General features: G+C 36.0%; 1 protein-coding gene across 1 annotated transcript in view; it reads left to right on the top strand.

The window, feature by feature from the left end:
- The first annotated feature begins 5,414 nt into the window (after positions 1–5,414).
- The window catches only part of LOC149820332 (WD-40 repeat-containing protein MSI4-like), a 61,229-nt gene continuing 44,026 nt past the window's right edge, over positions 5,415–22,617 (top strand). The window contains exons 1-9 of the mRNA XM_089983409.1: positions 5,415–5,632; positions 7,719–7,782; positions 8,776–8,862; positions 10,081–10,143; positions 10,424–10,489; positions 10,582–10,656; positions 11,323–11,398; positions 13,173–13,395; positions 18,735–18,816. Of these exons, the coding sequence (XP_089839535.1) occupies positions 5,505–5,632; positions 7,719–7,782; positions 8,776–8,862; positions 10,081–10,143; positions 10,424–10,489; positions 10,582–10,656; positions 11,323–11,398; positions 13,173–13,395; positions 18,735–18,816 (864 nt within the window). The 5' untranslated portion in view covers positions 5,415–5,504. The remainder of the gene's footprint in view (positions 5,633–7,718; positions 7,783–8,775; positions 8,863–10,080; positions 10,144–10,423; positions 10,490–10,581; positions 10,657–11,322; positions 11,399–13,172; positions 13,396–18,734; positions 18,817–22,617) is intronic.

The following is a 22,617-nucleotide window of genomic DNA, read 5'->3' as shown; positions in this document are numbered from 1 at the left end:
AACCTTCAATGAGCTTAGTCTATAAGTACTAAATATGTAATAAACAAATACCTGAACAAATGGCCAAAACCCCTCGACTAGGGATGACAGTGGACCGGGGGAAAGCGGGGCCCCGCCCCATTTGGACCGGGGATGAAGGGTATGAAACGGGGATGGAGGCGGGGACGAAGGTTAAAATCCATCCTTGTCCGGGGGTGGAGGCGGGGATGGACGTGCACTTTTCCCCGCCCTGCCCCGTCCCCGCCACAATCCCCGCCTCATCCCCGCCCCGACCACTTTTCCCCGCAATATCCCCGCCCCGACACGCCTCATCCCCGTTTGAACCAGGGATGGAGGACATGAAACGAGGATGAAGGCGGAGGTGGAAGATAAAATCCATCCCCGTCAGGGAGGCGGGGCGGGGGTGGAGGATAAAATCTTGAGGCGGGGCGGGGGTGGAGACCTTGTCCCCCGCCTCGCCCTACTGTCATTCCTACCCTCGACGGTTTTCGTACCCTTACTCGCACGGTAAAGTTGATTGTACAAGTGTCCGAGCATAGCAGATGCCCATTTGTCGACTTTATCTAAGTCTTTCAGGAACTGCAGCCACAAGTAACTTATTCTCGAACCAGAACAATCGAAAAATAAAGTAAGTCCAAAAAAATAAAGAAGGAAGCTGCGCAACTCTTAGTCAGCAGCTTCAGATGCACATGCAACAGACCAACCTTCTCATTTATTACGAAAAAAATAAACTTTCATCGATGAGGAATTGCCTCCACCAGAATTACACTCACGCCATTCCTAGAAGAGTCGTGCAATTGTCCCTTGGGTTATAGTTTGAATCCCGTGTTAGGACAACACTTTCATGGCACTTGAGACACGTAATCCATGTCACATCTTTTAGGGTCATGGTCATCTCAAAAACCCCAAAGTAGAACATGTTTGTCTTATGGTTTCACTTATTGACAATGTGGGTCATGGTGTTCTAGCAATTTTCAAAATAATGTTGGTCAAGAATGCCGCCAAAATGCATCTTTTGTAATCGATCATTCTGATATTCACTCAACTTTCTGTACCACGACAGAACTGCAGGCCACTGACATCGTCCTTTCAATTTTTCACCTGCTGCTCTGCTTCTCTTCTAACATGCCTGTAACACAAAATATCAAATCATAATAATACCTAGTAATCGTAGTAATTGCTATCACAATAATCACTATACATAGTAATCACTATAACAATAATCGATATACAGAGTAATCGCTATACATAATAATACCTACAACAGTACATCGCGACATCTAGTAGCGATTAACGTACCTTGGTTACACTTTTCTCCTCTTCATCCTCTGCTTTTGCACTTCTTCCTTCCTTCGCTCTTTCGCATTCATCATTTGTTTTTTCTTTTCCCTTTCCTTATCTTTCTCCTCATGCTTCTTCTTTTCTCTTTCATTCTCTTTTTCATCCTCCTCCTTTCTTTGTCTTTTCTTCTCTTCCTCGTCCTCCTTCTTCCTTTCTCTTCCTCGTCTTTCTTCTGATTCATTTGTCTTTCCTTCTCTTCCTTGTCCTCATTCTTCTTTCTTTGCCTTTCCTTCTCTTCCTCATCCTCCTTCTCCTTCCTTTATCTTTCTTTCTCTTCCTCATCTTTCTTCTCCTTCCTTTGCCTTTCCTTCTCATCCTCATCCTGAATCCGTTTCCTTTGCCTTTTTTCTTCCTTCTTCTTCAATTGTCTTTACTTCTCTTCCTCCGCCTCCTACTTTTTCAACTGTCTTTGTTTCTCTTCTTTCTCCTTCTTCTTCTTCAATTGTCTTCGCTTCTCTTCCTCCTCCTCCTTATTCTTCCTTTGTTTTTCTTTATCCTGCTCCTTCTTTTGATTTCTCTTCTTTTCCTCCTCCTTATTCTTTCTTTACTTTTCTCTCTCCTCCTCCTCCTTCTCATTCTTATGCCTTCGCTTCTCTTCCTCCTTCTCTTTATTCTTCCTTTGTTTTTCCCTCTCTTTCTCTTCTTCCTTTTGCCTTCGCTTCTCTTCCTCCTCCTTATTCTTTCTTTGCTTTTCCCTATCGTTAACCTCCTCCTTCTTTTGGCTTGATTTCCTTTGGTTTTTTTCATTATCCTCCTTCCTTTTCTTTTGCTTCTTTTCGACATCATCCTTCTTCTTTTTCATTTGTACTTCTTCCTCATCATTCTTTGTTGGATTATCATCTTCAATATATGATGTATTAGGTTTCACTTTATACTTTACCAGCAGTTGCTCCATTTCTTTATCATTCTCAATCATCATTATTTTGTAGTACACTTTTAATTGCTCTTATAAAGTATATTGTTCGATGATTTCGCCAAGAGATTTCTCCTTTAACGATGAAGTGTTTCTTCTCTTACGAATGTAAGCCATTGGTAACCTGCATAACACAAAAACTCACCGCGACGACAAAGGGTGCTCTGATAAACGAAGACGAAGCATTAGTTTTTTTTTGGAACATTTATGGGGTAATATTGCAAGGATCTCCTTTTATAGTAGAGGAGTTTAATGCTTATGAGACCCGCCAAAGATTTTATAATAAAATAACATATACCTTAAAGCGGTTCACATATTAAGCGATTTACGCAATGACGTCTTTGTCGGTCACAAATCGATATGCAAATTCTCATTGATAGCTTATAAATCGATATATAGAATCATGATAGAAATCAATATTAAGAATCAAAACAATATCTTAAATCGATATCAAGAATCAACATAGAAATCAATATTAAGATTCAAAACAATATCTTAAATCAATTTGGAAATTCGTATTGATATATTAAAAAATAATATTTAGAATCAAAATAATATCTTAAATCAATATTAAGAATCAAAATAATATCTTAAATCAATATTAAGAATCAACATAGAAATCGGTTTAGGGTTTTGGGTTAAAGGGTTTAGGGTTTAAGGTTTAGTAGTATATTAAAGGTTTAGGGTTTACGGTTTAGTAATATATTATGAGTTTAGGTTTAGGGTTTAGATTTTAGTAATATATTAAGGGTTTAAGGTTTAGAGTTTAGTAATATATTATAGGTTTAAGATTAGGGTTTAGTACGATATTAAGGGTATAGGGATTAGGGTTAGGTATAGTAATATATTAGGGGATATATGTATCAATTTATAAAATATTAAATGCTTTCTAGTATCGATTTGTTAGTTATTGTAGTATGTAATTGAAAACTGTGCGTGAGGAATTAAGATTGTAGCGACATGAGGTGGCCATTTGCGTGTTCAAATCGTTGCTCATTTAACGATTTCTATGAAAATCACTTTATAGGTTCGTATCTGTAATTAAATAGTTACGTGAATCACTATCGTCAATAAGTATAAATCGCTATTTCATCAAACGTATAAATCGTTTTTGTTTTAAACGTACAAATCGTTGCTTGAAACATACAAATCGATATAGAAATCACACCCTTCATAAGTACATATCGTTGTAACGTTTGAGCTTCAACAATAAACATTGTTTCACATCCTGCTTGTTGTAAAAAAATGATTTGCCTTGTGAGACCTGGATTTCGATTGACAATTTATGCGATTTACACAATGACGTATATGTCTGCCACAATGATTTGCCTTTATATAGAAAATATTGAAATAGTATAATGTAAATCGCGGTTGTTAATATCGATTTGTAAGCTATTATGCTGATTTTTTGTATCGATTTGTAATATATTATGCAATATGTATATTGATTTATAAGATATTATGTGTTTGCTAGTGTTGATTTGTAAGATATTTTTATTATGATATTGAAATGTGTGCGTGAGACATTTACATTGTTGCACGATTGTGGTGTCGATCTGCGTATTCAAATCGTTGTTCATTTAGCAATTAAAATTAAAATCGCTTCACAGCGTCGTAGCTATCATAAAATCACTGTCACGTGAATCACTATCGTCAACACACATATACAACAAGTCATTTCTTTAATTGTCACGGTAAATAACAACTCCATGCATAGTATAGTGCGATGCAACTGACGATCATGACAGATAACATGAAGAATGATGTGCATGTAGATTTAATTTTGCATGGTCGGCCAAAAGAAATCATTTTGCTTCATAAGTGTCCCTAGTTTTCATTCTCCTCCTCCTTCTTCCTTTGCTTTTCCTTCTCTTCGTCATCCTTCTTCTTCTACATCTTTAGTTCTTCATCATCTTTCTTTGTTTGCTTTTCATCTTCAATATCTGATGGATCAGGCTCCACATAGTAAATATCCAACAATTTGTTCCTGTCTTTTTCATTCTTAATGTTCATTATATTTGACTCTTTATATAACCCTCATATATATCGAATTGGCAGATGATTTCTCCAAGAGTCATCCCCTCCAACGGCGAAGGCTTTCTTGTCTTACAAATTATAGTCATTGATAACCTGCACAACACATAAATTTAGCCGCAAATCGTTGTAGAAATCGAATCCTTCATAAATACATATTGTTATAAATCATAAATTGCTACTGCATTAAATGTATAAATCGTGGCTGCATTAAATGTATAAATATTGAATCATAAATCATAAATCGGCTAAATCGCTACTGCTTGAAACATATAAATCGTTGCTGCATCGAACAAATCACTACTGTATTAAATGTATAAATCATTGTTAAATTCAAACTTACAAATCGTTGTAGAAATTTAGCCCTAATAAGTATATATCGTTGTAATGTTTGACCTTCATAAGAACAAATCATGCTAACTATTTTTTGACGTTCAGAAGGTGGATAGATACAAATCGATTTGTTTCAGTATCAAAATAGGTGTTATTTAGCATAAATAGTATAACCAATTGTAAGATTTTGCATTCAAATTTACATAACGAAAATCAATTTGTTTACGTAACAAAACCTTACACAAAACTCAGTCAAAGGATACAAGTTTTGCTAATTCGACAGTAAAAGAGAAACACCTAGAAGATAGATGCAGTCGATGGCGGCAACGGTGCTCTGACTACGCTTCGATGGCAGTAGATGACGAAAAAAAGTATTTCAATGACAACAGATGACGATAAAGGGTGATCCCTCGGCGGTAGATGACGTCAAAGGCTGCATCGTCAAATGAAGCTCCTGATATATCATATGGTGCATCGTCAAAAGGGTGAGCCAAAATGTTTATGACGACATATTGTGAGGAGCTTCTCTTAAAGCAAAATTGTTTGCTCCTAAATACCAAAATGACGATGATTTTTTCTTTCTTTCGAAGAAAAAACATTTTTGTCTTCTACTGAAAATATCTTTTCATGACGCTAATTGTAGGAAAGGGTACCTAAGTTTTTGCAAACAAATCGGACTCCAATTCATGCCGACATACGGAGAAATGCGCCCCCAGCGCTCGTTCAGATCCGAGAACACGCACCTGCGTGTTCCGGGGATACATATAACCTGCTTCGGTTGCCTAATGCCTCCGTATAAGAGCACAGGAAAGCATAATAGCATACTCGAAGCAGAATCGTTTCGTCCGCGCGCGCGTGAGAGAGCGACAGAGAGAGAGAGAGGATGAAGGAGCGAGCGAAAGGAGGGCAACCATCTGTGGACGAGAGGTACACACAATGGAAGTCTCTCGTTCCTGTTCTTTACGACTGGCTCGCCAACCACAACCTCGTTTGGCCGTCCCTCTCCTGCAGGTAGACCTCTCCTCCTCCTCCCTCTCTCTCTACCTTTATATCATTTGGGTCCTTCTTTGGTGATTCTCTTTTGAAGTTGGGAACTTGGTGGACGCCAAAAAATGGGAAATACGAGACACAAACATGATGTTCCAGTCTAGTGCGGTTTCATTTTATCATATAGTTGAAATGAAATGAAGGAAACCTCACTAGACTGGAACATCATGTTGGTGTCTCATATAGTTCTATAAAAAAAATTATCATATGGTTATGTTGTCACTCTCACCTAACCAGGTAATGTGTTCCTCAAATGATACCATTTTTTTGTTTTAAATCTCAGCATTCTAAATGTGTTGAGTTGGTTGGTTTCTTATTTGTTTTTGTTTGGCTATTCATTTGACTATTTATTTTTGGTTAGGTTTTTTTTTTCCCTTATAGGTATATAGTTGCAGTATCAAGGGAAATAGATTGGTCCCCATAAGTGGAGAGTGCTCTAGGATAAATATTCATGGTGTATATTGGGTTTGTGTTGGTTTTGGTTGGGAACAGTTGTTTCGTGAGATTTTTATAGTGTATTTCACATGGAATCAGCAGAGATAGCGTGCAACAAATGTCCTTTGTTTATTGTTTTCTATTTTTTTTGGGGGTGTTGGCGTAGTCTGCCCCCTTTTGCTCACTCTCTTTTGCGTCTCCATTTCCATAAACGTGCTTTACTTCAAGTTGTCGGTTTAGAGTATGAACATATGATTGCTGCTATCTAGTATGCCTGCGACTCATAGCCCAACTTAGCGTGCTGCACCCTTAATTGTTCACATGATCCTATCCGCTTGCCATGGTCTTCCGGATTTGTTGACCAGTGACCTGCAATCTGCGGTCCTAGTGACCGGTGCAGGGGATGTATCTTGCATATCGTACTGCTTGTGCATTTCTGATCGTAAAATTTAGATTTCTTCTACGTGGTAAAACAGGCTGGAGAAAAAAGGTGATCTGATTGTATTAGGTGAATTTACTTAACTTGAAAAAGTTGGCCTGCTAAATGTAGTTTATTCATTACCTTTTACGGGGGCTTTTGATTGCAAAGTTTAAATTTGTATGGGGACAATGTTCTCTTTGAGACAAACGCACCTGGTAGGTATTTACGCAAGAAAATTTTGGAAGTTGTTTGACACTAAATAAGAATATTTTTACAGATTTATGTGCATAGATGCATTTTGTCCAGGAAAAAGAGTTGGACACCCTGGAGTAAGACCTTTTTCCCTTGTAAAATAATGGTCTTTTGAGGCACTTTTTCCCAAGGACTTTCCCGATGTTTGTTTGCACAAGTTTTTTTTTCTCCCCATTGCTATCAAAGGCCCATTTAGATACAAAATGAGCTTTATAAATGATGCTCTTCCGTTTCCTAATTTACTTGATGGTCCACATTTCTTTTAAATTTAAGAAATTAATACGAAGAACTGTGCTTGGTGTACTTTTTGGGCTTTGTTGTTGGTTGCTTCAGGTTCTGTAATCTGTTTCCTCTGTTAGTGGTTTTGGTAGATGTGAATTGGTCTTGGTTTGTTTGTTATGTAGCTTGTTTTTGTGTTGTTTCCATGTTAGGTTGCTTTTCAGAGTTGCTATGGTCAAGGTTAAAAGAAAAGTGGAAAATCTTCTTTATTATTTAGATAATTAATGGAAAATAAAGACAATGCAGAGGTTCACTGAACTACGAAAATCCAGTTTCTTGTTTGTGTTACATTTCAATGTAAAAGTTATACTTATACATTGATTAATTTAGACCAGCTGTATGATTTGTACTTTTTTTTTCCATTGATGTTAAGCTGTAACTGTGTTGCCTGTATGATATGATGGTTATGTTAAAACTTTGACAATGACTTGGAGTAATTCTTTAACTTGAGGTGAGCTGCATTTTCATCATCCATTATGTAATCATGGTTTATGTAGGCTATTAGTGCTCAACATCCTTTTTCCTTCTTTATTTGGATACTATTTTTGGTTGATTTAGGCAGTGATGTGCTCTTCCTATCCTACTTCCTTTCTTCCCTATTTTGTCTTAAGTTGATCACTCTGTGTTCCGGTAGTGTATGAGCATGACCTTACTTTTATACAGGTGGGGTCCACAATTGGAGCAAGCAACTTATAAGAATCGTCAACGTCTCTACCTCTCTGAGCAGGTAATGTATTATCAGAGAAAGCTGAATATGTAGATGCTTGCAAGTAAATATATCATTGTACAATGAATCAGGGTCTTGTGCATCCATATAAACACACACACACAAATATACACACTCACATGTGCACACACAGATATCATGCGTGTGTGTGTGTGTGTGTGTGTGTGTGTGTGTGTGTGTGTGTGTGTGTGTGTGTGTGCGTGTGTGTGTGCATCCATCTCTGTGTTTGTGTGTGTGGTTCTGAACCATGACACAGTACTGTGGTACTCTTGTTTGCTTGAATTTAGCCACCAAATGTTGGATCTTACCATGCAATTATGTTTAGCATGATTTATTAGACATGTACAGTAATGCACACTCTTGTTTGCATGAATTTAGCCACTAAATGCTGGATCTTACAGTATAGATATGTGTAGTATGATTTATTTAAAATGCTAGTAGGTTGAATCATATCCGAATATCATAATGTTAAATTTTTGAGATAGTGAAAAATCAATGGCTCACAATTGATGAACATGTGGATGGTTTAAAAATACCCCAAAACATCATGAGGAAGTCAACTTTAACACATGAAAACGGTAAACAGATCATGCTAAACATAATTCAAAGATTGGTTTTTACTTTTGCTGGTCAGATCTACGTAAATTGAGTGTACCACCATTAGTTATCGTGGTTTGGTACCACCATCGACACACCCATATGTGTGTGTGTGTGTGTGTGTGTGTGTGTGTGTGTGTGTGTGTGTGTGTGTGAATCCTGTTATATCAATTGATCTGATATACAAATTATCTATATTTCTTAATCTCTTTAAAACAATGATCCAGCATGCCGTGCAGGAAATCCTGCATAATTTTATGTAGTATGTGGTTTAGGAGCTAGTGGTATTTAAATTGTATATTCACTTTATGAATGTAGATGTTTGGCATTTTCATGCATCAACTGTTGTATTCTTTCTCCTGCAACCTAATATTCTCCTGCAACTTCACTTTACAGACAGATGGCAGTGTTCCAAATACCTTGGTCATTGCAAACTGTGAGGTTGTAAAACCAAGGGTTGCAGCAGCAGAGCATATTTCACAGGTATGCAGGGATTGTAGGTTTTTATCTGTTTTATAGCTTTAATGAGCAATTGCAGGTCAAGCATTCTGTGACACTATGACTGAGTTGTCCCAGTAGTTAATAAGACACTCTTTTACTCATCTTTTTGGAGTGAAAAAATCACATGGATAAAATAAAGTGCAGATAAGTTGGTTGTCAATATACGTGACGAGATCCTGGATTGTAAATTTGTAATCATTAACTCTCATTTATTTATACATGCATATGTACGTATATATACACACATTCTCTACATATCCACATGTATTTGTTTGTTTTTCAGCAATTGGCACATTGCTTTGAGTGTTTATTTGAAGGTTGAGTACAAAGTTTTGCACTTTCAAAGTTAATGCCATTTTCCAGCATTGATTAAGCAATGATATTATCATCATAAAGGAAATAAAAACCTAATTTCACGTACAGTTGGATTCTCCTTTGTACCAGTTCTGAGTTGCCTGTGCAATGCTTGGGAAGGGCCCTGTGAAGGGCTGTTCACAGTTCATCCCGTTTGGCACACGGTAGCTCACTCTTGGCACAGCAGCAGCTTGAGTTGCAGCATTTGGTCCTCTGGATTTTCAAGGGTTAGGATTGCATGGGACACCACACAATATGTGGTACTCTTCTGGCCATTGTATCTTGCTCTGAGTCAGCTGTTTCCAGGGCGGGCAGTTTCTTAAACAGAAAAGCTAATGCTTCCTGAGGTCCCCACCAGTATGTTTAGACTCCCTAATGTTGCCATTAGCTGCAACGTCCTGATTTGGGAATTTTAACTTGATACATTTTGAGCTCAGTTCATATGATCCACATTGTCTGATGAGCTTTCCCTGCCTTTTAGGATCAACTACTCCATGTGCAAGTTATATTTACATGCAACCTTTCCCTTATTTGGCCTACTACCACCAGATAATTCCATTAGCATATAAAAAAATTAAAAAGGTTATAGGTGACTTTTCTTACCTTTCAATAATCTGTTATGGAAAAGTTTGAATTTTGAAATTCTTTCAATATTCATTGGTATTTCACCAGCCTATGAAATTGTGTTTATGGTCTTACAAGCAGTATTAAGTGTCAATTTTTTTTGTCATTAAACAATTTTGATTGTTGTGCTTCATTTGGATCATTTCTTGGCCATAGTGGGGCATCTACATAGTTACACGTGTTTCTTGCATTTGATATGTGCTACTGTTTATTATTGTTCAGTTCAATGAAGAAGCGAGGTCTCCTTTCGTCAAGAAATTCAAAACAATTATTCATCCTGGAGAGGTAAGAAGTACGAAAATTTGACTCATACAACTGTTATTGTGGTGATATATTGAAAGGTGAGTGATTCTGTTTTATTTTCTTGTGTTACACTTGTGTGCAAGGCAGTGAATCTTTTTTTATTTTTTTCCATTTTGCTGCAAATAATGTTAATCTACAAAGTGGTGATGAATTCTCTCATGTTACTTTTTCAAGGCTAGGTCAAGAGTTTGTTGCTCAATAATCTTCGTTTTGAGTTGCTGTGTAAGTAAGATGACTGACTGAATGTGCCCATCCTTTTTAGGTTAACCGAATCAGAGAACTGCCTCAAAACAGCAAGATTGTAGCTACTCATACAGACAGCCCTGATGTTAGTATGATCTTTTTGTGTTTGTTCTGGACAGAAGGTTGTTTGATTTTATCCAATAATCACTGGTCTCTGTCTTTTATGCGACTGTCCAGGTTCTGATTTGGGATGTTGAAGCACAACCTAATCGTCATGTTGTTCTTGGGGCACCTGATTCACGCCCAGATCTGGTTAGTATTTATATAAAATGCTTCCATCTTATAACTTGTGATTAATTGGTGTTTTTTTTACTAGAATCTGTTGAGGAAGTTCATCTTTTTAATTTCAGTTGTAGATGTTAAACAACAGGAAGTTATGTAAAACATAAAGGACAAATTGGCTGTTAAAAAGTTCTGAAATTTCTTCTTGCTTTATGTCTACATTGTTTAATATTTCTTTGCTTTCTTCATTAAAATCAGATGGTTTCCCTGTCCTAGGGAGGTTCTCTTGAGGTTGATCTCTTTATCAAGTATTTATGAAAATGTTTTCCTTTGATTGAGTAGATCAATGTCCAACATGTTAAGGAGTGTAGCATTTGGAGGGATAAGATATTGGTTCTTTTATATTTTTTTCAGTTCAGAAATTAAAAAGCTTCCTGTTGCTATTTTCAAAACATTCACCAGATACCCCACATTAAGAATATTGGAATATTTTTTTAAAGGGAATACTGCCTTCATTTTTAATTCGTCAAGGAAAAGACAATCTACTCAGTATCACTTTTTTTCTCATTATGGGATATGTTAATTTATTTGTGGTTAGAGCAAAGAAGGAACATTTCTTTTATTATCATCCTCTATTCCATATTTCCATATAGTATTATGTGATTTCTCTTGATTTCTATCACCTCTATGTTGCAGATCTTGACAGGACACACAGAGAATGCAGAGTTTGCACTTGCCATGTGTCCCACTGAACCATTCGTAATCTCTGGAGGTATGTTAATTGTTTTTCATCCTGAATGCCCGTGTATGAGTGTGCATGTGTGTGCATGCACACATGCATGTGCACAGCATCTGTATCCTTCTTCCTTTTTGGTCACACAGTCAGTTGTGGTGGAAGCCAGTTTGGGTGTTGTTGAGCAACAGTTTGGTAGTGCTCATGCCAGTTTTCAGCATTGCTGGTTCCGGAATTGTGTCAGGAAAGGGGTGAAATTTCCCTTATTATTTCAAGGGCATATGATAGTGAAATAGTTCCAGTATTATTTTGGCACCAATAATGATTAAATGCATTTGTGCCATTATCTAAATTGGAGCGAATGCCAAGACTGGTTTGCAGTAGTCATGTCAGTTCTGGAGTGATGTTGACAGAAGGGAGGCCTGCGTTACAGCCATCCTACAATTACACATGCCTCACATTTAAAGTTCCTTGCTCTTTATTACAAATGCATTTCTTTGCATAATAGTTGGCATAGTGGAATTCTTTCGTGCTTATAAAATTTTGAGTATTCCAGGGATATTCTCATTCTGGTGGAGTGTGATACTGTAATACTCCTGCTCTAAAGTTTTATAAATGGTCTTGTTTGTGAGACATTCAAGGCAACCACGATCATAAATCTGTGTTGTAAAGTTTTTTTTTCAGAGCAAGTAAATTAACAGTCTGTTTTTACATTAAGGTGGCAGCTTTTGGTCAATGATGTTTGAGGTGCTTTAACATCCCTTTCATGTTTTTCTGCTCTCTCTCTCTCTCATATCATGCCATTTGTCGATCAATGGAATGTTGCAGCTTGTTTCTGCATCACTAGCATTAATATGATCTTTTGTTACTACTATGTGTACGTAACATCTTTAAATAGAAAAATAAATGGTGGTCATGCATGGATGCCAGTGTCTGTATTGTGTGGTACATCTTGATTGAGTATGGTTGCTATCCTTTACGATGAAGGAACTTGGTGCTTGTATGGGAGTAGAGCCTTTTTGTTTGATGGCAGGGACATTCATTATGTTCTCCATATTCTGCTAACCAAGCATTGAATAGCTTCTTGGGGCTGCAAGTCCATGCTTGGTAGATCATGGAAAAAAAACTGTAGGTTGCTGGAATCTGATTCGAAATGTGAGTAGCTGAATTGTTGTAGTCTGAGGCTAAGGTGGGGCGTGTGGCTTCCCTGGGCATCCGCTTGGCAACTGACAAACATTCTATACATCCATTCTGTTAGCCGTAAACCCCATTTTTGTCCTAAATATACCACTCAAACTGTTTGTATGGTTGTATGCTGGTGACAGAGATTGGTTAAGGTGGAGACTAAATTGCCTTCAAATTTAGTAGTAGCGATCAAGTGATAACTCTAATCTTTGGAGATTTTTTTTTTCAGCTGTTAAGTTTTGATTAGATAGTTGTCTTCCGTAAACTTAATGCTTGGATGGTTTTATTTACCAAAAGTTGGGTAGAGGTAGGAAACAAACGCTTGTTGTGGGTGAGCTGGTGCTAATTTATCAATTGGTTTATTTGATTAAACTGCTGACTTGTTTGACTTAGTATTGGTTTCTTCGTATTCCTCTTGAGATCCAAGGTATGGATGATTTACTTGCATTTAGTCTGATGTCTGATCTGAGTTGGGTGTTTGAATGGAGTGAAATCTGTCCATTTTTCAAATGTTTGTTGTGTTCATTTTTGGATTGTTGTGGTATTCATGCCTTGCCTTTCAGTAGATGGGTGGACTTTATTCTCCTTATTCTCCCTCAAAGTTGTCCTAATATCAGCATTCTACCAGGAAAAGACAAGTCAGTTGTCTTATGGAGCATACATGATCATATCTCTGCTGCTGCAGTGGACTCCTCATCTGCCAAACAGGGGACAACATCTGGCACTGCCAAACAGTCATCAAAAAGCAGTGGACAAAATGATAAAGTTCCAGACAGTCCTTCAATTGGACCTAGGGGTATCTATAAAGGGCATAGTGATACTGTCGAAGATGTGACGTTCTGTCCTTCAAAGTAAGTAGATGAGTACTGAATTGTCAATTTGTTCGAGTTTCCAGCATCACAACATGATGTGTAACCATGACTATGTATAAGATTCATCTTAGGTGGGGTGTTACTAACACTAAAATTATGCCAGTTTGTCTGGTTCAAATAAAAGTAACTTCTTTACTGCACCAACAAATATGGATTGGACAAATGCTGACACACACAATCATACACACGAATGTATGTATGTATAGCTGTATCCCTGTACCCATTTAAAAGTTCTGTTGTTGTATCCTATGTGCCCTGCACCTGTACCTGCACTGTTGTGCCCCAATTTTGGAGATCTTCAGCAAACCCATAGTTATAGGAAGCCACTCTACTCTCTTTCTTCCCCACTAGTTCATTCTCTTTTGCAATCATCATGCAGTTTTAGGAGATATGATCTCAATTGCATTTCATGTGCTTCTCTTCTCTCCACTCATGGCAAAGTTGTCTTCGGAATTAAATAGTGAATCTGGGAGAACTGATTGCTGGAATCCTTGGAGGAATTACTGGGTGCTCTCAAACAAGAGCAAAAATTCCTTGATTCCCTCTAGTCATTTTCGCTGAATCTTTCGAAACCATTTCCACCTTTTCTCTCGAATACCTCTTATATTTTCTAATAACATTTTCAGCTACCACTTTTGAAGTTTTGGCAATATTTTATAAATTTTACAGCTTGATGGACTTAGTTTACCAATAGATCCTCTATCTGGCAGAAGCAAATGTGGCATGCTAGCATGCATTGCATGGGGTGCTGCATATTGACATAGTCTTTCTTTATTTTTGGAACTTGGGCTATATTGTCTACTGTATGTATTTCTAATATGATGCATTATGTCTGTCATATGGTTCTCCTCCTTTTCTGGTTAATTCTTAACTATGGTAAATGCAGTAGCATATGGTTCCATGTTGTTAAAGTATGTATATATATATATATAATTTTGTTGTAATAAGTAGTGCCCATCAGGGGCATTTGTCTTTTTACTTTTTATATCTAGGCCTATCCTATAAGGACAGTTTTATTTTTTACTTTTTTGTATTTTCTTTTGTTTTAAGGGGCTTTATGGTCTTTAATTGCAGAGTTGTTGGGAGTGCTCCCGACTCTATGGGAGCTCCCAAGGCTTTTTGCCTTTGTTTCCTTTGTGTATAAATAGGGACTACTTGTCTATGCTTTGGCTAAGCATATTATCAATAAAGGTTATTATTTTTTAAGTGTTTGTTGCATTGTATTAAGCTTTTGTTGGCTCTTTGTATTGTCCTTAGTGGACTTGTGGTTGTTCACATTTGTGATTGTGCTCTTGTATGCCTTTAGTAGGCTCTTATTTGTATTTTTCGCATATTTTATTACATTGTATTAAAGCCATAGTGCTTTTGGACTTGTGGAAAGTGACCATCAAGTGTTCGTGTTCTTGAGAAAGCATCCACATCCAAAAGCACGGTGATTCAAGTGGATGGGTTCTTCCACACTTCTCTCTCTCTTATCTCATTCAAAATGGAGCATGAGTCCAAAATTGATCTCTTCTTCAAGCTTAATGGTACCAACTACATGATGTGGGCCTCCGTTATAGAGAACAACCTCAAGGAAAAAAACTTTGGGGATATATAGTGAACACTGAGTCTCAACTCAAGCTCACCAAACTAGAAAGAGGTCAAGAAAAGTCTTTATAAGGAGATGTTCAAACTAAGGCTATTGAAGATCGTCAATCAAAAGTAAAAGATTGGGAGGCTAACCATGCTAAGATTCTTGCATGTTTTATGAATAATGTTGACATAAAAATGTGTCAATATTGCCAAATTTAGAAAGGCAAATGAAGCTTCATTACTTAGATTTGATTCGGGTGAAGAATACTTGTCCAATGAATTTCAAAATTATTTAAAACAAAATGAAATTTGCCTTCAAAGGTTTTGTCCTAGAACTCCTAAAAAAACAGACTAGCAGAAAAAAAAACATATACACATTATGAAAACGACTAGGACCCTTCTTATTTTTAAAGATATTTCAAAATCTTTTTGTGTAGAGGCCGTTCTAATTTCAACTTATTTGATAAATAGAATGTCATCATCTTTACAAAATATTTTTCCCTATGAAAAATTGTTTAAAATGACGCCCGACTTCAAACGATTACGAATTTTTGGTTGTAAATATTTTGTACTTTTACACAAAAGAAATAAGCTATCTCGAAAAGCCATTGAATGTGTTTTCATTGGATATAAAAAAACAAAATGGATATAGATGTTTTGATTTTAAAAATAACAAAAGGGATAGAGATGCGACTTTCTTAGAAAATGAAAATGGTTTTGATAAAGGCAATAGAAAAAAAGGAAGTATACTACATTTTTATTTGATCTCTCTTCAAGAAATATGATTCTATTTGTGATAAGTCTTTGAATAATAAAGGTATTAGTGATGATCATCCTAACGATGAAAATGTAGAACCTTGTGATAGTTCTACTAAAGATAGTGATATAGTAGATGAAAGACCTACTAAAGATATTCATGTTTATACCCTACATGAGCAAAAAAATCCTCAAAATGCTTTAGAAAAATATTCTTCTCCCGAAGAAGAGACTTTAGTTAGTAATTTAGAGGTTGATCATGATTCCCCTATAAAAGAATCTAGTTTTAGAAGATCAAGTCGTGCTTCCATTCCACCCAATAAGTTTGTCTTATGACTCATTGTTCCCAAACTATAGAGCTTGTTTGATAGCTCTACATTCTTATCATGAACCATCTCATTACAATGAAGCTAATTTTTTTTTGCATTGGATTGAAGCAATGAATGTTGAATTATATGCTATTGAGAAAGCCAAGACATGAAAAGTAATTACCTCACCTTTAGGAAAAAAACTATAAGTTATAGATAGGTATTCAAGATAAAAACCAAGAGTGATGAAACTCTAGAGAGATATAAGGTGAGGTTAGTGGCCAAAGGATATTCCCAAGAATATTGAATTGACTATGAAGAAGCATTTGCACCTATAACTAGGACGACTAGTGTTAGGATCCTCATAGTGGTTGTATCCATCAAAAAATAATCTATCTATCAACTAAATGTCAAGAATGTTTTTCTCAATGAAGAATTAAAAGAGGAAGTTTATATGGACCCTCTGTCGGGATTTGGTATTGATAAAGAATTTTTTTTTAGACTTAAAAAGACCTTGTATGGTCTTAAACAAGCTGCTAAGGCCTGATATGATAGATTTAACAATGTTACAATTCATTTGAGTTTTTATTCTTGTTATACTAACACTGCTCATTTTGTCAAAAGTACATGTTCCAATGTTATTCTTTTCCTATATGTTGTTGACATGATAATAAAGGAGAATGATGAACAAGGAGTTAATCAAATTAAAAATGTTTTAATTTTTTTTTTGATATGTCCGATTTAGGATTTTTAAGTTATTTTTTAGGTATTGAAGTCGCCTACTCTCCTAAAGGATACATTCTTTCTCAAATAAAACTTGCTGCTAATATTTGTGTTAAGTTTGAGATTCCAGAAATAGTCAATGCAAATTTAAGACTTGAAGATGAGACACGTGTGAAAGATCCTATACCATATAGACAATTGATTAGGTCATTCACTTATTTGACTATTACCAAACTAAATATAATTCATGCTGTTCACTCTGTTAGTCAGTTTCAGCATGCTCCAACCACTGTGCAAATGAGTGTTGCATTATGGATTGTTAGATATATAAAGAACTCCATAAATAAATGGTTCTTCTTATCCTCAACTTCTTCTTTAGATTTACTTTCTTATACTGATGCAAATTGAAGAAAAAATCCCAATGATAGACAGAGTTGCCAGTCGAGGAAGCGGGAGCAGAAAGCAGAAGTGAGAAGCGAGGCACTTTTAAAATGTTAGGAAGTGGGAAGCGCGAAGCAACTTAGAAGTGAATAAAAAATCGTCTCATAAGCGAGAAGGGAAGCAAACCGGAAGCGACCTAGGAATTGAGTTTTTTCGATATTGGGAAAAAAAATTTTGTTAAAGGCTCCAAGTCCCCCCAAAAAGGAAAACTCACTTCCTGTTATTGGGAAGCGAGCAAAATGTGAGTGGGAAGCACACTTCCCATTTAAAAGGGTCGCTTTCTCTTGCATTTTGAAAGCGACATATTTCACACTTTCAAAACGCGTTTCGGGGAAGCACGAGTGCTATAGTGTTTCCGGTAACCTTGGTCTTTTTGTGTTTTTATAGGATATTTTTTGATTTGTGGAGGTGCAAGAAGTAACAAAAGTTTTCACTATCATATACTGAAGCTGCATATAGGGCAATGACTACGACAACCATTAAACTCATATGGCTAAGGAATCTTCTCAAAGATATGAGAATAATCATCTCTAGACCTTCGAAGATATGTTGCGACAACAAAAGTGCTATTTACATTGTCAGCAATCACACATTCCATGAGCGCACCACACACATTGAGATAGACTGCTATTATGTACGTGATGAATATTTGAGAGGAGTTGTCAAATTACCATATGTCACATTTGAGTATCAACTTGCAAACTTCTTCACTAAAGCTCATCCTACACTTCGTTTTATTTTTCTTCTTAACAAACTTTCGGTGTTTACACTGCAAGTTTGAGTTGGGGTGTTAAAGTATGCATATATATATATTCATAATATAATGAATATATATAATTTTGTTGTAATAAGTAATGCCCATTAAGGGCATTTTGGTCTTATTTTTTGTATCTAGGTCTGTCCTATAGGGACTGTGTTGTAATTAAATTTTTTGTATTTTCTGTTGTTTAAGGGGATTTATGGTCTTTAACCAGAGTCATTGAGAGTGCTCCCATCGACTATAGTTATAGTCCGTTGGGACTCTATGGGTCCCACGGCTTCTTGCCTTTGTTTACTTTGTGTATAAATAGGGATTACTTGTTCTCATTGTTTTTATGCTTTGGCTAAGCATATTATCAATAAAGGTGATTATTTTTTAAGTGTTTCTTGCATTGTATTAAGCTTTTGTTGGCTCTTTGTATTGCCCCTAGTGGACTTGTGGTTCTGCACATTGTGATTGTGGTCTTGTATGCCCTTAGTAGGCTCTTATTTATATCTTCCACTCATTTCATTACACATGTAGCATGTCATAATTGGTCTAGATCTTCTATCTAAAAGAAAAGTGGTTGGTCTAGAATCTGGATCCTTTCTTTTCAGATGCTTGGAAGTTTCTACTTGAACTTTTCTTGCATACTGACCAAGACATTTCCAACTTTTGCACTCTTTTTTCCTACAATTGGTGCATGTTTTTCTTTTCCGATAAGGATATGATGCACGTTCTATGCTGCTAACTGGGATTTGGGACTGGTGATAAAGTGCACAGGAGTTCTGTAGTGTTGGTGATGACTCGTGCCTAATTCTGTGGGATGCTCGCTTGGGTGTTGAACCGGCAATCAAGGTGCTGTTATTGTTCCCAGTCACATTTTACTAGTGTTATTTTGTGAGTTAGATATTTTTTTTTGTCATGGAATATCTTAAGAAACTTGTTACAAAATTTTGGTCTCATTGTCCCCTTATTATTTATATCTGCAGAGCTTTGGTTTATCTTCTTGGAAGATTCCTGTCATTGAAGTTTTTGTGTTCAAAATTGTTCTAAGATTTCTTGATGATCTTTCCAAGTTTATAGATCTAATAGTTGGGAAATGTTTTGCAGCTTTAATCTCAGTTATTGCGTTTCCTTTGTGTCAATATAAATAATAGGGTGTCTGTCTTTGTTGGAATTTGTTGGCTTTTCATGAGCGTTAGCGAGTTCATCACTTTTTTTACCCCCAACTATCATAGTGGTTCCAGGGATTAATTGTCATAACCAAGAGTATTTTAGTTAAATTTATAATGGGACCACACTAAAAGAGTGCCTTGTATTTCAATGTACATCTAATAAATGTATCTTTTGCCTGAAGAATTGATTGAATGGCCCTGGTGGTGACAATTATTTATGAAACAGCTGTGATCTTAAATATTTTAGGGAGAAAAAATGTGATGAGCTTAATAACGTCCTAGAAAGCTCATGGAAATTAATGGCACTACATGCAATGCATTTGTGTGCATGCATGAGCATGTGTGTGTGTGTGTGATGTACCCCTAATAAATGTATCTTTTGCCCAAAGAATTACTTGAATGCCCTGGTGGTGACAATTATTTATAAAACAGCTATGTAATCTTAAAAATTTTAGGGACAAAAAGCTTAAAAACATCCCAGAAAGCTCATGGAAGTTAATGACCCTACATGCAATGCACATGTGTGTGTGCGTGGGTGTCTTTGTTGGCTTTTCATGAGCGTTAATGGAGATCAATACTAATCTATGCAAACTTTATACTATATAGGTGAATTTAGTGAAATATTTGTGAAGTTACAATAAGTTTTAATTACAGAAAGTTCACAATTTTGGTTATCCGAACCTCGTACTATATATGCAAATTTAGTAAAATATTTGTGAAGTTACTATAGGTTTTCGTTACAGTACATATGTGGTTATGCAAACTTCGTACTATATATGTGAATTTAGTAGAATATTTGTGAAGTTTTGATAGGTTTTAGTTACATAAAATTTGTAAATATGTTATGCGGACTCCATACTATATATGTGAATTTAGTGAAATATTTGCGATGTTACGATAGATTTTAGTTATAGAAAGTTCGTATATTTAGTTATGCTAACTTCGTAGGATTTCATGAGGTTCGCAAAAAGAAATGTGCGAATCTATCTTTTAGTGAGAGTTTGCAATACTTGAACAATGTACTGAAATATCACATGAACTTCAAGAGGTTCGCTTGTGCAAAAGGCAAAATGGTCCTAAAGAAATTAGACATTTGCAAATTTGGACATGGGGCCAATTTTGTAAATTATGGAACATTTCGGGAAACATGTTATTTTTGTTTTAATAAAACCCTTCAATTACTCCTCACTCACCGAAGAAAAATTCTAGCTTCAACCTTGAGACAAAGGACACTCTTCATGTGTTTCTAACACATTGACATCCTCTCAACTTGGTGACATTCACAAGTTGCCTCTATAAGATGAGCAAAGCCCATGTGGCAGGTGCAACACTTTTTCGGCCTTGATAAGGTCTTCAAGTAGGTTGGTTAGCCCATTTGATCTAAAGAACTAGGTTCATCGTGCAAGACCTATATAATAAATATTGATAAAAGTTTGAAAATATCATAATTGTATTTCAAAAGCAAATATAAGGCCAAAAAATAAATATTTTCAAAAAATTACCTATTTCAAATACAAGGCCGAAAAAGCAATATTTTTAAAATATTACCTATTTTAAATGTATCACATTTTATCATGGCATTAACGAGATAAAACCAATTTTTAATAAGGTTTTTTTAAATCCATCCCTACCTTATATGCTAATCCCATATTAATCCCTACCTTATCACTAATCTTAGAATAGTCCCCACCTTCTGCAGAACTATGCTAGATTGATCCTTGAGGTTAACTCCTGTCAAAGTAGGTGAGGGAAAACGTTTAGACCAGTGTTGTGAAAAGCGTTGAGGCGTAGCGAGGAGCTCCACCAAAAACCGAGGCGAGGCATAAAGTATAAGCCTCAAATGTTTTTTTGAAAACTTTAAAAAATATCTAAAAATACAAATAAACAAAGAAATGCTTTATTGATGAAATAACAATCAATAAGAAATAGAAAATCTCAAATAAGCACCAAAAATATGAGATTAACATATAAAAGTAACTAAAACTGATTATATAACTAGAAAATATATGATATTAACCCAAAAAGTCAAAATTTACTAAAAAACTGATTAAATAACTGAAATAACTGGAAAATATATGAGATTAACCTATAAAAGTTGGAATATATGCGATTATTCTAGAAAATGTGAGATTAACATATAAAAGTAACTAAAAACTTATTACATAACTTGAAAATATATGAGATTAACAAAAAAAAGTTAAAATTTACTATGAAACTGATTACATAACTGAAATAACTGGAAAATATATGAGATTAACCTACAAAAGTTAAAATATATGAGATTATTCTAAAAATATGAGATTAACATATAAAATTAACTAAAAAATGAAAAAGGTGGATCCTGTACCAGACCCGATTTGTATCCGGGTTCGGATATTACACCTGACCTGACCCAAAATGTAAACTTAAGTGTATTAATATAGCCATTAGGTCACGATTTTCGTAAGTAGAAATCGTGAGCCGCAACCCCCTCTTGTAATCTTTTCTTCTTCTCTCTCTCTCTCTCGTTTTCTCAATAAAGGTACCAAGGTGGAATTCTAACATGGTATCAGAGCTGAGATCTGTCTAAGGGCCGGAAAAAGTTTTCGTCAGGTGCGACAATCAGAGTTTAGCACATCTTCATCTTCTTCCTTTAGCGAGCCCCTTCATCTCCTTCATCTTCAGCCGAACCTTCATCTTCTTCAACCGAACCATCAAAGGCCGAGATCTTTCAGCGAGTCCTCTCCATCTTCTTCAGCCGAACCCATCAACAGCCCAATCTGAAGCCCTCATCTCTTCTAAACAGGAGTTCTGACATACAATCGAAATTCTGAGGTTTTTTTTGCTTCTCCCCTTATCTACTCTTCTTCTTCCCTCATTCTTCTTCTCTTTCCTCAATTATTCTGTGCACCCACACCTCAAGTGGGTCTGTTTCTCTCTTGGATCTGAGGCTCACGTGAATCCTGTTCACGTGAACCCAAACCGTAAAAGGTGTGGTTGTGTTTCACGTGAATCACTGAAATCGACTCACGTGAAACACCAGACCAATCACGATCCCTATTTTATTTTATTGATATTGCCTGTTTGACATTTCTTTATTGCTTGTCTGTTCGATCTTTCTGTGTCCACCCTTCTCCTCGTACTTGCACATTCAAATATATGTTTACTGTATAGTTCCCTTCCTGATTCTTATTTCTGCAAATATATTTAATGTGTGAAGGTGTTTTTCACACATCGTTAAATAGCAGTTTTCCCAAGCTGAACATCAGTTCCTGCATCCTCTGATTTTGACAATTTACGACCCTCTGTTCCAAAAAAAAAGTTAGAATTTTATTGGATACTCCTCTTGATTCTAATTCTCAATGAATTCTTATCACTCTCAATCAAATCTTTCTTCAAGTTTTCTCAACCAACTTGTTTCTGAAAAGTTAAACACCTCAAATTTCTTGATTTGGAAGAGATAAATTATTCCTTTCATAAGGAGTCAAGGCCTCTTAGGTCA

This window comes from Nuphar pumila, chromosome 12 (assembly GCF_984573655.1).
Source record: "Nuphar pumila chromosome 12, dmNupPumi1.hap1.1, whole genome shotgun sequence".
In the NCBI taxonomy this organism is placed as follows: Eukaryota; Viridiplantae; Streptophyta; class Magnoliopsida; order Nymphaeales; family Nymphaeaceae; genus Nuphar; species Nuphar pumila.
This window is presented reverse-complemented; position numbering and strand designations above follow the sequence as displayed.